An 11,659-nucleotide genomic window follows, 5' to 3' on the forward strand; every position below is an offset into this window, starting at 1 on the left:
TTCCCCTGCATCGCCTGCCTGGTGGGAAGTCCATGTACAAGACAATTTCAATAGAGCCCAGCCAGCATCACCATTGGAAACCAGCAGCTTTGACGTTAACGGGATTGTACTTCAAAAGAACACGCATGTTTGCAGATGGCAACAGGGTTCCTTATTACAGCTGTCTAATCAAGCCGATATTCCAGAATTATGCTCAGAGATCAAAGAGCGCTGAAAACAGTGCTCACAATAAAACCGGCACCAGAAAGACGCGGGGGTCACGCCTAGAGCATCACCGATCGGATTGCGATGCCACGAGCACGAGACGCACACACACAATGTCTCAGCTACTGCTGCAAAACCCCGAGCATCTCAGTCACGGCTAGGCAGCTTTAAATAAAAAATTCTATTTTGATTTTTGGCCTGTGTTTATGACAAAAACAAACCTAAAACATGCCTAAACAAATAGCAATATGGCTGTAATTCAGGAAGGCTTTTATGTATAATCTTAAGTAGAGAAACACCAGAGTCAGCTGAATTATATGTGTACTTGAATTCCTTGCTGAAGGATAAATTAAACCACACGCCCAAGTCCTTTCCAGAATCAAGGCCTTGATTTTATATCTATATATTTATTTTTTTAAAACACACAAAAGGCCATAGTGCTAACTAGGAATCAGAACGTACCATCAGTGTGAATAATTGTAGCATCTGTGCTAATTCTTTTTCATCCTGCTGCCCCCTCTGCTTCCAAGTATGTAAATCTGAATCTCCTTTTAGCTCCACTGATGTTTCTATTGATTAAATACCCAGCCCCAGCAGCAGGAGAATCAAGCCCTGAATATGTATTTTCTTCTTCACCATACATAAAGAATTCCCTTTGGCCTCTCAATTGCTCTATCACATGGTACACCGAATGCAAATAGAATTACAGTGATAATGTACCTAATGAATACATTTGTATATGTACGCAAGCATCTTCCTAACAGCATCCTACTCTACACCACTAACCAGAGCAAAGAATATATATGTTTGTCACACAGTAGTAGAGAAGGTGTACAAAATGAGTGCATATTTATAACAAGAGCCAGACTGCAGCCTTCTGGGGGGAAAACTAACTGAAATCCTTCCAAGATGAAGGCTGCAAGATCGGGACCTCACGTGGACCTTTGGAATGTTTCAGTTGGAATTTTAAAGCACAATTTGTCGGACTTAACATTTGCATTTCATAACCCGCTAGCATTACATTCATCTGCATAAATAGAGATAGAAACTGTAACAAAAATACTGTAAGCATTTCCAATAAATAAGTCAGTGATATCATTTCAAACCAGGTACAAAACACACAGGTAACATTGTCAGTTCTGTCCTTTATAAGACATGCACCCCCTCTGAATTACTTTTGGAAAAGTTATTTTCTAGCAAGACCAAACCCATTCCTGCAGAAATGTCACTGATTTTAGAATTGTAATAGCTTAAAAATGGGATAAATCTAATTTGTTAACCCACTCCATGTTGACTTTTCAAGTCATCCTGTAATGTCAGAAGGATAGATTGATTTAAATCAGGTTCAAGTACCCAGTGTCATTTAGAACCTGCAAAGTCTGAGAAACGTCAGTAAGCATCTGGATAAGACGTGTCAGCATGTATATCAATAAATATCCCAAAAACCTCTTTTCAGTTGGTTCAAACAACACTTCAAAAGCGACTCATTCAGCACAACAGCCATTATTCAAAGACAGTAAAGTCAGAAATGCCGTTTTCTAGTACTATTTCACTAAAATTGCTCCCATCCCAGCCTACAATTAAAAAACAACACAAAGCAAAGCAAGAATCTCCTTTAAACTTATGGCAAGAGGTCACTTACCCTGTGAGGACCACGACAAAATCCATCACATTCCAACCATTCCGGAGGTAAGAGCCTTTATGAAAAACAAACCCCAGAGCGATGATTTTTATACCGGCTTCAAAACAAAATATTCCAATAAAATACGGCTCGGTGTCATCCTGGAAAAGGATAAAAATCAAAGGCATTAAGGAGATACATGTGCTTCCACAGCAAGAGTCACAAACTACTACATGCACTGACTTCCCGCCCTTCCCAGCTCTCCAGACAGAGCCAAAAACCAAAAGGTTTGAGCTTATTGGAATTAAGCACAAAGAAGAACATTATTATTTCCTTGAAGGTAAACTTGTTTGGGGTTTTGTTTGTTTTTATTTTGTGTGGGTTTTGTTCTGGTTTTTTTCACACTAGAATATTCCATTTGCCCTGACTTTCATCATTTCGCCCCACACTTTCCACCTTTACTCAAGATTCTAGAGGGAATTTTAACACTGCAATTTTGCTCTAAGGGTATATATAAACTCAAGAACACATATTTCCATAGTTATTGACATGGAAAAAACACGTGATTTCCACTTCATCCAGGAAACTGGAACAAGAGGGCAACCTGGGGAGTAACAGCACAGCAACCTTGCAAATGCCGGCAGGAAATTATTTATTTCTCATTTATTCCACCAGTTCTTCCTTCACTCTTTCTCCACTATTTCCACAGCTGCAGTTTCATTTATTTTCCTTTTGCCGTGTATCTGGTTCAGGAATAAAGACCCATTCCCTTCAGTTAACAGCAGAAGTAGTAAGGTTTGTGTCTCAGGCTCACAGTATGCTATGGGATCACAGCTTTGTGTCCTAGACACTAAAGAGAAAAATCAAGCTTAATTTCCAAAGTTTTACTAAAACTTTTTTTTTCTGTCTGTGGCAGTAGATCTCTCAGTATTCTACTTTACTGATAAGAGTTTCAACACAAATTCGGTGCCAAAAGGAAGCATTCACATTTGGAAGATGTGAGCAAGAAACTGGAACAAAGCAAGAGGTGAAAGCAATGAGCATTAGTTTCAAGAACACGTTAATTAGCTTTGGCACCTGTAGCCAATTTTCAAATGTATGATAGATCCATGGTTTCAGCTGAAGTCAATGGAAGTAAAACAGCCTACCCAAAACAGAAAAAACACCCAAATTAAGAGACTAGAAATCTTTGTTCCAGTGACTTTGGCATTTCTGACCATTAAAGAATTGAGTTGCTGTTTGACGCACAGTTGTTTACATTTGGCAATTCTACTAATGACAGAAGGTGATTTTACTTCTCTAATGCAGGAAGAACATAAATGTCAAGCCTTGTGGCCACAGAACAAGGAAAGAATCAGTTGGGGTACAGCAATTTATCTTACAAACATGGCAACTCTTGCTCAACTGACCCAGCCCTAGCACACAGACCTGTGATTCAGGCACGGTACCTGTTACAGAGAGTCAGGTTTCCACACCAACATAAGAGCACAGCCCTCCCAGAGAGGCTTACACACTTAGACATCGTATCCCTACACACCTCAGTGAACCCAGCTCCTCCATATACTTTGTCTTTCATCCTATGTGATATCTATACTCCCCTCCACCTCTCCCAGCCCCAGCAACTCCACCTCCATTTCCTCTACAACTGGGCAAGACGACCAGTCACCTGTGGGTCACACACATACACAGTGGCCAGACAGCAAAACAGAGCAAGAGACCCTTTTGCTGAATAGGAAAATTTAAAAAATAGAAAACTACACACCAAAATCACACCTACAACCCAAAACTAGCTTCTCCTTCAGGCAAGAAGCTGTTTCCACTAACAGCAGCAGCTCCAAGCCCTCTGCCCCTTCCCAGAGCCTTACTGGCACTGCTCAAAAAACACAGAAGGTATCAGTACCAAACTGAGAAACTCCAGCTCCCCATCTCAGTGCTGTTTACCCACAGAGAAAAAGGAACAAGGCAAGGCCATCAGACCTTCTATGACCTTCAACAGAAATCCTACAGTAAGAGTCTTCTTCCAGCAGTTTGCCCACAGCAAGAGTTAAAGGAACTCCAGGATTTCAACCCAGTACAGAAAACAGGGGAAAAAATAAGAGAAGGATCAGAAATCATCATGTGTGATTTGAGGAGAAATTACCTTACTGCTCCTCTGCTTTCCCTTATGCACACAGGAGCCTTCTAACAGCCTAGACTGCCTGCCCCTCAACCTTACAACACCTTCTAATTCAACAAGTATTAAAAAAAACCTTTGCAAACAAAGGCCTCCTAGCCCTTTCTATATTTCTATCCCACAACTACTAGCACACCTCTAAAAATAACTCTTCTAACATTAAAAAAAAATACCTTTACCCACATACACTCCTCCTCACTTGGTGGAAGCCTTATATCTACTCTGCTACCCCTCGTTTGCTCAATCTAGGTCAGGTGCCTTGCGATTACAGCTGCCAGCCTTAAAGAGCCAGGCTTCAGGTACTCAAGGGTTTGATAGAAAATGCTCTTCCCAAAGCTAAGATTACACAGAGCTCTTAGGAAGTGGGTCAAAGAAGCTCTTGTCAGCTTCTAAGGAAGCAGGAAGGCTCACAGATGGGCTTGGGTATTTATTACAAAGGAAAACTGTTATCTATAGGGTTGGCAGTGAATAGCCAGGGAAGTAAAAGGGGATAGAAAGAGGATCTAAAGCCTATCTAAATGTATGCTAATTTAGTCTAGGAATCAGGGCAGTAACAACAATGAGATGAAAAATAAAGTTTATGCCCCATTAGGTAGTGGTGCCTGCTGCTGGAAAAAGGGATTTGCATGCCTATCTGATGGAATGAGCTGGCAGGCAAGGACATGGGTGGTATGCACTGAAATGCCACTGCTCTCACCTCCAAAATCCTGCTGCCAGGGCATCCCGCAGCCCCCTTCAGACTGTGCTGCTCCTCGGGTTCGTGAGTGGGAAAGCAGGTGACGATGAGTATCGGTGTGTGTGTGTGTTTGGAAGGATGGTGGAGAATCTGGGCAGCAGCCAGAGCTGTGCCAGCAGGTTGTCTGCTGTGGACACAGCAAAGCTTGAGACTGGGCCAAACACGCATTTAATCAATATGTTTCAGATCAGAAACAACTTCTGAGTCTGGAAAGTCATTACTATTCTCAGTCTAAGTCTTGGTGCCTTTCCTTGGCCTTTGGATGTGACAGCCTTGATAGGTTTGGGTGTGTAAGGCTTTGTTCATGCAAAGGTTAATATGAACAGCCCACATACGATTGCACAAAGCGCCTGAGGATAGGATAAAGAATTAAATGCATTAGTGAAATGCAAGAGCTGTCGTGCTGAATATCTGAGAAAACAGTTATATTCTGTCCTCACATCAAAACCACCCAGGGGAGCCAGACAGTCAGAGCCCAACAGTGGCACAGGGATGATCATCCTACAGACCCGCTTGTGTCTTAAACCAGGTGTGCCCCGGGGTGTGGCAGAAAATAGATATTCTGTACCGCAAGTTCTGGTATCGTCTCTGTCAGCTGGGACGGATCCATGGTCTACTGAAGCTTCTCATGAAAAAGTGAGAAATCAGGAAGGAGACGGGGAGAGAATGAGTGTGGCACAGCCTGGACAGCCGAGAGCATCATGAGCAAGGCATCCACCCGCAAGGCCATCCAGGGCTCAGAAGTGAAGCTCACATTCCCACACTTGGAGTTCTCACTGCAAGGCTCTGGGTCACTCAGTACAACTCCCTCAGCATCTTTTCAGTTGGCATCACTCCAGTGTGCACAAAAAAATGCAATATTTATTAGGACAGAGAGAGGCAGGCTCTACAATCTATTGGCTAAGGCACTCAGCTGAGATGGACAGTAGCAAGTTTGCAGCATCTGTGTTCCAGTGGATAGTTACTAACATGAAGTAAACACTCCCAGCAGCCAAAGCATGAGAGACCCTCAGCTCAAAGCAGCCAAGAACCTAGGGGGTAGCTCATTCTCCTGCTAGGGCAAGAATGATCTTATTTGTCTTGTCTGGAGGAATTGAAGCCAATGCTCCAGTTCACCACTAAATGCTTCAACCATCGGGCTGGTTCTTTAGGCCAGAATTTCCATCCTAGAGCCAAGTAATGCCTTTCTGTGCAAAAAACTACATACAGAAAATGGACAGAGAAATGTTACTTATAACTCAACCATTCCAAATCTTGAAATATTGCATATACTGAGACATCACTTGCTCTTCCCATGTGCTTAATTAACTCTGCTTGACAAGTAAAATGAGTGCAGAAAACAGCCAAGTGAGATCACGCTGCAGGTTCATATCTTGGGTCTCTGGGGAGTCATGTATAGTAAAACTTTGATCAGAAGAGAAAAATCATGGAAACATTCGTATGGACTCCTCCCTCAGGCAATCTTAAGATTTTTGTCTCTGTATCTGTGGCACAAAGTATTCGGGCAGATTTGGTTTTCCTTGAACAAGATTTTAATGAACCCAAGCGAAGAAAAGGTATATCCATAAATCATTAACCAAAAAAAGGCCAATTTCATTCCTGCCAAAGACAGTAATAAAGCACCTGCTGTTCTGCATGGACTTATCATTTGGCTCAACAAACCTATAAATGTAAACGTATGGGAATGTTCAGCCATTCTGGTTTAGCACAGATTTGTAACATTTTCAATGAAACAACTTACAGGTTGCGGAAACAGCAGGAGCAGTCTGAGGTTTCACTTTGAAAACCAGCAAACAGTTTTTCATATTCACAATGATTACTCTTCCCAGCTTACGTTGAACACAGAAAATACTTCATGACTTGTAAAGATTCACAGTGTTATGGTATGATAAATGCCTTTATATTTCAGAGTTACAAATGTGCTGTAGTTAAAATGGCTTCATAATATCTTGATCAAAGACAATACTGCACAGCGGTGTCCAGGGCAAAAAAATAGGGGTTAATTCTTCCTTCACCACCGAGGCAGCACCAACAAGGTGGAGACCGTGCGTGCATTTAACTCGTTCAGTTGTCTTACACAATTTGGAGGTAATACCAGTGCCCCCCTTTGGAATGGTTTGGGCAGGAACTGAAGGTAGAGGAACATAGAAACAATTTGCTAACCATACTTACTGCTGCTTAAATTTTATTATATCACCTAAAGGTTACCAAGCCAGAACATCCACAAAACTACTTTTCTGCTTCACTAGCACAAATGTTCCCCAAATCGATCATTACCCTGGGTCTAAACCTGTGCTTTGCTTAAAAACCCAGGCTTCCCTTGCTCACCAATCCCAAAACATACAAAGGCATGTTTAAGATCAGGAGGATCAAAATACATGCATTTTCTTCCATTTTTCCTCATCTCTTGATCTTAGGAGTAATTCAAGCAGAAAGAGACTAAGCAAACACAATGTAAGTGGGCAGCCAGCATCAGCGGATACGTTTCCAAGCAGTATCAACTTGCAGACCCTGAAGCTCTTTCTAGATCTACCACTTACACACTTTTTCCTGTTTCTGAAGAATGAGGTTGTGAGAGCTGCCCATTGGTATGGACCAACCTTGGGAACTGTAGCAACCAGCGTTCAGAGGCTCTAGCTTCTGGCAGCAAGCTTAATATTGTCTTTGCATAATTTAATATCTACATGTAAAACACATATGTATCCATATTTATTTATCCTTTGAACATGCACCAGGATGAATGCATTTAGGCATGAAAGATGTTCCAGATCATTAGCAGCAGGAGCAAAATCGAACCAAATATTACCCATTTCTCCTACAGAGATGATAAATGGAAGAATTATTTTGAAGCTCTTCTTATATTTTCTTTTGAAATAAGGTAATTGGGCTCATTACCATAAAGCCTGTGGGTAAATTATTTTCCTCTCTAAGTTGGTTTCTTTTTTTGAAAGGGAACGGTAATCATCTAAATTCAAAGTTTGCTTTGTAGGGTCCTTGGTATACACTGTAGCAGGAAAATAGCTGAAAGACGTATGATCCTAAAAGGTTACGCTGTTCTACCGCTTCCTGGGAAAATATCACAGAAGTTCATTTGATCCTACAGATAATTCCAAGCATTTGGCATTCCCTTCCTATCTTGGTTTACAGGCAACCTAGGTTTGCTGCTCTTTAGATCATAATGTGAGATCCATCTCTTCTGCAATTGGGCAGGGCTGGCTAGAGTGATGAAGCATTCTTGTGAAGATGGGATCAGGAGGTTAGAGTTATATTTGTTGTCACTGACTTAGTTTTCCTGATTGTAAGGTCGATATCCATTTGTTTACATGCGGATATTTAACATAAGATATGAGCCCTCACAACACTGGGTGGCTGACTGCTTTTTATATTAAACCAGAAACAAAATAAAAAGTGAACAAATGAATAAAACTCACCAATCTCTCTGACATAGGTGTCTTGTCTCCATCCGGTAAATGTTGTTCCAGAGCCAGCACAATACAATTGGCTATGATTGTAGCTAAAATCATGTATTCAAATGGAGTGGGGACCAGAAGTTAAAGAAGAAACCGGTGTAACACAAGGAGAACCTCATTCAAATCCTGTTTCTACCTCAACAGTTACATTAGTTGAGCATTCTAGGATCTCTCATCTTTTTTGAAGACATTTAGTCTCCTTGACTTCCTCAGGTCTTTCTGGGGTATATTTGGAAGAAAAGTAGGAAACTCTTTTCATTGAGTGAGTTAGTGATTTAGAATCTGACCTCCTCAAGGAATTTGGAAGCAAGAAATCAAAAGGTCTAAAGGAAACAAAAGCTACTAATAATTATTACTTTTAGATGAGATTGATAAGCTAAAGTGCCCCAAAATAGATTACACAGCTGAATGCCATCTGCCGATTTGTTCTTCAGAAATTCTGTCATTTAACTTGAGTGCATAGTGTAAATAAGCAATGGGCTGGAAAAGTTTCATTTAGAGCATCTACGCAGGTCCAAAACATGAATTACTGCTAGATTGCAATGCCCGCTCCTGGTGAGAATCAAATCATCAGCACGCTATCGGGATGTAGGAGGAAAGCAATCTCATGGGAAAGAAGGGAAACCCAGCACTAGGTACCACCTCACCTTGTGCCACCATCTCCAGCGCTGAGCCGTGCCCAGCTCCTGTGCTCGCAGGGCAGAGCCGCGGGCGGCAGCGGGGCCCAAGGGCGGCGGAGAGCTCGGCTCAGCACCGCGGGGAGCTCCGCTCAGCACCCTGGACTGCTCCACTCAGCACCCTGGACAGCTCTGCTCAGCACGGCGGACAGCGCCCCACCCCACCCAGGCCGATCGGCTGGTGGCTCTGCCGAACTCACAGACACACAGCGATGTGGGGTCCCCTGTCCCCACACTTCATAAGAAAGACGCAGACGAGTGGCCCAAGAGACAGGCGAGGGATAGACTGCGTCTAGCCTTGCAGGAAGCGCCATGCGCTGGCTGCCACCAGGGCTTTGGAGCTTGTTTATTCAGACTTGAATGCAGGGAAGGAGAAATGGATGAGGAAGTAGAGCAATCCCTGTGATTCTGTAATACAGACAGAGAGATAAATACATCTGTATGTTCAGGGGAAAGGAGATGCATTCGCTCTACTGATTTTTTTTCCTGTTAGCCCCTCAAGAAGTAAAAACTGGGGAAGCCTGACAGGGATCTGGCCTCTGTGGCAATTGGAAGTGTTGCTAGGAGGCTGGGAGGAGGCCTTGCTGTTGTTAGCTGAGGATCAATAGGTGTGTGATATCAAATGAAAATAAAATAACCAGCTCCCTTGAGATCACCAGTGTAATGCACTCCTGTACACATACACACACACACACACACAAACACTGTGTCTGCTCCCTGGTAACCTCAAATAGTCTGCTTCCCTTTTCTCACAGCTTACAACCCCACTGTGTGCATCATTACAAGCAAAGCCCCCTTCTGAGGAAGATCGCTGCAGCTTATTTGGCCTGGGAGCTGGTTCTGAGACAGAAAGCATCTGCCCCTTTCCAATATAGCAGATGATCCCTCTCTCCACTTACTGCCTCCCTCTGCCACAAAGCTTTTCTGGTTTATTTTTATTTTAGTACAGCCTAAGCCTAGGCTACGCATCTAATCAAAGTGACAAGATTCATGTTGATTCTAATGGATTCAGGGGGTGATGTACTAAAAACCTAGCAGCAAAGATTGTATCAATGGGATTTCACAATGTACCTCAGCTATCAAAGTCCCTACTACCAATGCAGCTTTAATGCTAAGGTGTCACCATTTTTAACCTACGTTCTATTCAGACTGAGAAAGAAGAGTTGAAAGGTTCTAAGGTAAAAATAAGAATCAGGATTCATTAGCATAAACCTCAGAGAACCCTTTGCATTTGACTTATATTGTAGGAAATGTAAATCTATGCAACCATACATCTCACACCTAAACAGACACCAAAATGCACTGTGTCTTACACACCCCTGGCATAGTCAAAAGCACACTCTGCTGTTCCCACAGAAGCAATTTCCTATGATACCCAGCTACATGGCCGTACGTTATGTCAGGCACACGCATCCATATCACACACACCCATTACACACCCGGGATCACACACGTACATCTACATTAGCACCACACACTCCTTCTTAGCTGCCTGGCTTCTCTTTCCCCCAGCCTCCTTCTCCCCCTCCCCACCTTCCCCACGGTGCCCACACACCCTCCCTGAAAGGATATGGCCATTCTGTTATTCTCTTGGCGTATTTCCGTATAACATTATCTTCACTGAAGATGAAGAGGGATCTGTTGACTGTGAAGCAGTTCTGTTTGACAGGGATGGGGTTGTAGAGAGCCATAGTCCTGGCCCTCTGAGCCATCGACTGCTTATACATCCTTTGGCCGGCCTGGGGGCCACCTTGCCGGCTGCTCCCTCTTCCAGCCCCGGCCGGCCCTCCACCTCCATAGCGGGTCGGCAGATCATCCCCAAACCGAGCCATTCTCTCAGTGCACAGAGCCGGGCGCTACAATCCAAACTGGCAGCCGAGGCGAGAGGAAGACGCATCACAGCGTGCAGCACTTCTCCCTCCGGGGGCTTCAGTTGCGGGATCGGGATTGATAGCAGCCAAATATACAGATTAAAAATTAAAAAAAAAATAATAATAATAATAATAAAAAAATTCTCTTTCCCTTCCTCCACCCCCTTCTCTCCCCCGCCGGGGGTCGGAGGAAGGCGCCGGGGCTCCGCTCACCTCCCCGCACAGGTGCCGGCTCTCCGGCTGGACCTCATGGCCGGAGCGGCGGGGGTTATGGCCGGCGGGGCGGGCGCGGTCCCTTCCGCGGTGTCCGGCGGGGCTCTGGGCTGGGAAGGGGTTGCGCTGCTGCCGTGTGCCCGCCGCGGGAGCGCTCCGCCGTGCCCAGCCCAGCCCAGCCCGGCCCCGGCTCCGGCCCGGCCCCGCCGCATGTGATGCCCGGAGCCAATCGGCCGCGGCGGCTCCGCCCGCTCCAGTCGCCGGCACCGGGAGGCGGGCAGGGAGGGAGGGAAGGATGGAGCCGGCCCGGCCCGGCCGCCACCGCCCAAGCCCGATAAATACGGCAGAATCGCGGCCACTCCCCAGGGAAGGAGGGATCGGCCCCCCTCTCCCGTCCGCACGCTGCGCAGGGCTCCGCGGGCTCGCAAAGCCCCGGCCGGGGGTGTCGCCGGCTGGGGGGAACAGGCGAGGCGGCCCCAGCGCCTGCGCGCCGCTGCCCAGATGTGCGCTGCCCAGCTGCTACACCCATGGGTGCCCCCAGCCGCGGGCTCCGACACCGCCAGGCATCGGAGCTCCTGTCCCCCCCAGCTGTGCCATCAGGAGCCTCAGGGAAGGATGGAGGCAATGGGGGGGGAACAGTGTGAAATGGGGGCCCAAGGTGGGGACTGGGGGGCAGACCCTGTGACCACGAGGC

At 45.2% G+C, this 11,659-nt stretch overlaps 1 protein-coding gene across 15 annotated transcripts in view; it reads right to left on the minus strand.

The window, feature by feature from the left end:
• CACNA1B (calcium voltage-gated channel subunit alpha1 B) overlaps positions 1 to 11,262 on the minus strand; it is a 277,816-nt gene extending 266,554 nt beyond the window's left edge. For 3 of the 15 annotated variants that reach the window (XM_065036000.1, XM_065035999.1, XM_065035998.1), the window contains exons 1-3: positions 10,454 to 11,256; positions 8,166 to 8,271; positions 1,847 to 1,986 (exon numbers count right to left, since the gene is read on the minus strand). In XM_065036000.1, the coding sequence (XP_064892072.1) occupies positions 1,847 to 1,986; positions 8,166 to 8,271; positions 10,454 to 10,713 (506 nt within the window). In that variant the 5' untranslated portion in view covers positions 10,714 to 11,256. Of the gene's footprint in view, positions 1 to 1,846; positions 1,987 to 8,165; positions 8,272 to 10,453 lie in introns of all 15 variants that reach the window. The other 12 variants (XM_065035990.1, XM_065035988.1, XM_065035986.1 and 9 more) reach the window with 8 other exon arrangements.
• Positions 11,263 to 11,659: the final 397 nt, after the last annotated feature.

This window comes from Columba livia, chromosome 19, assembly GCF_036013475.1.
Source record: "Columba livia isolate bColLiv1 breed racing homer chromosome 19, bColLiv1.pat.W.v2, whole genome shotgun sequence".
Lineage (NCBI taxonomy): Eukaryota > Metazoa > Chordata > Aves > Columbiformes > Columbidae > Columba > Columba livia.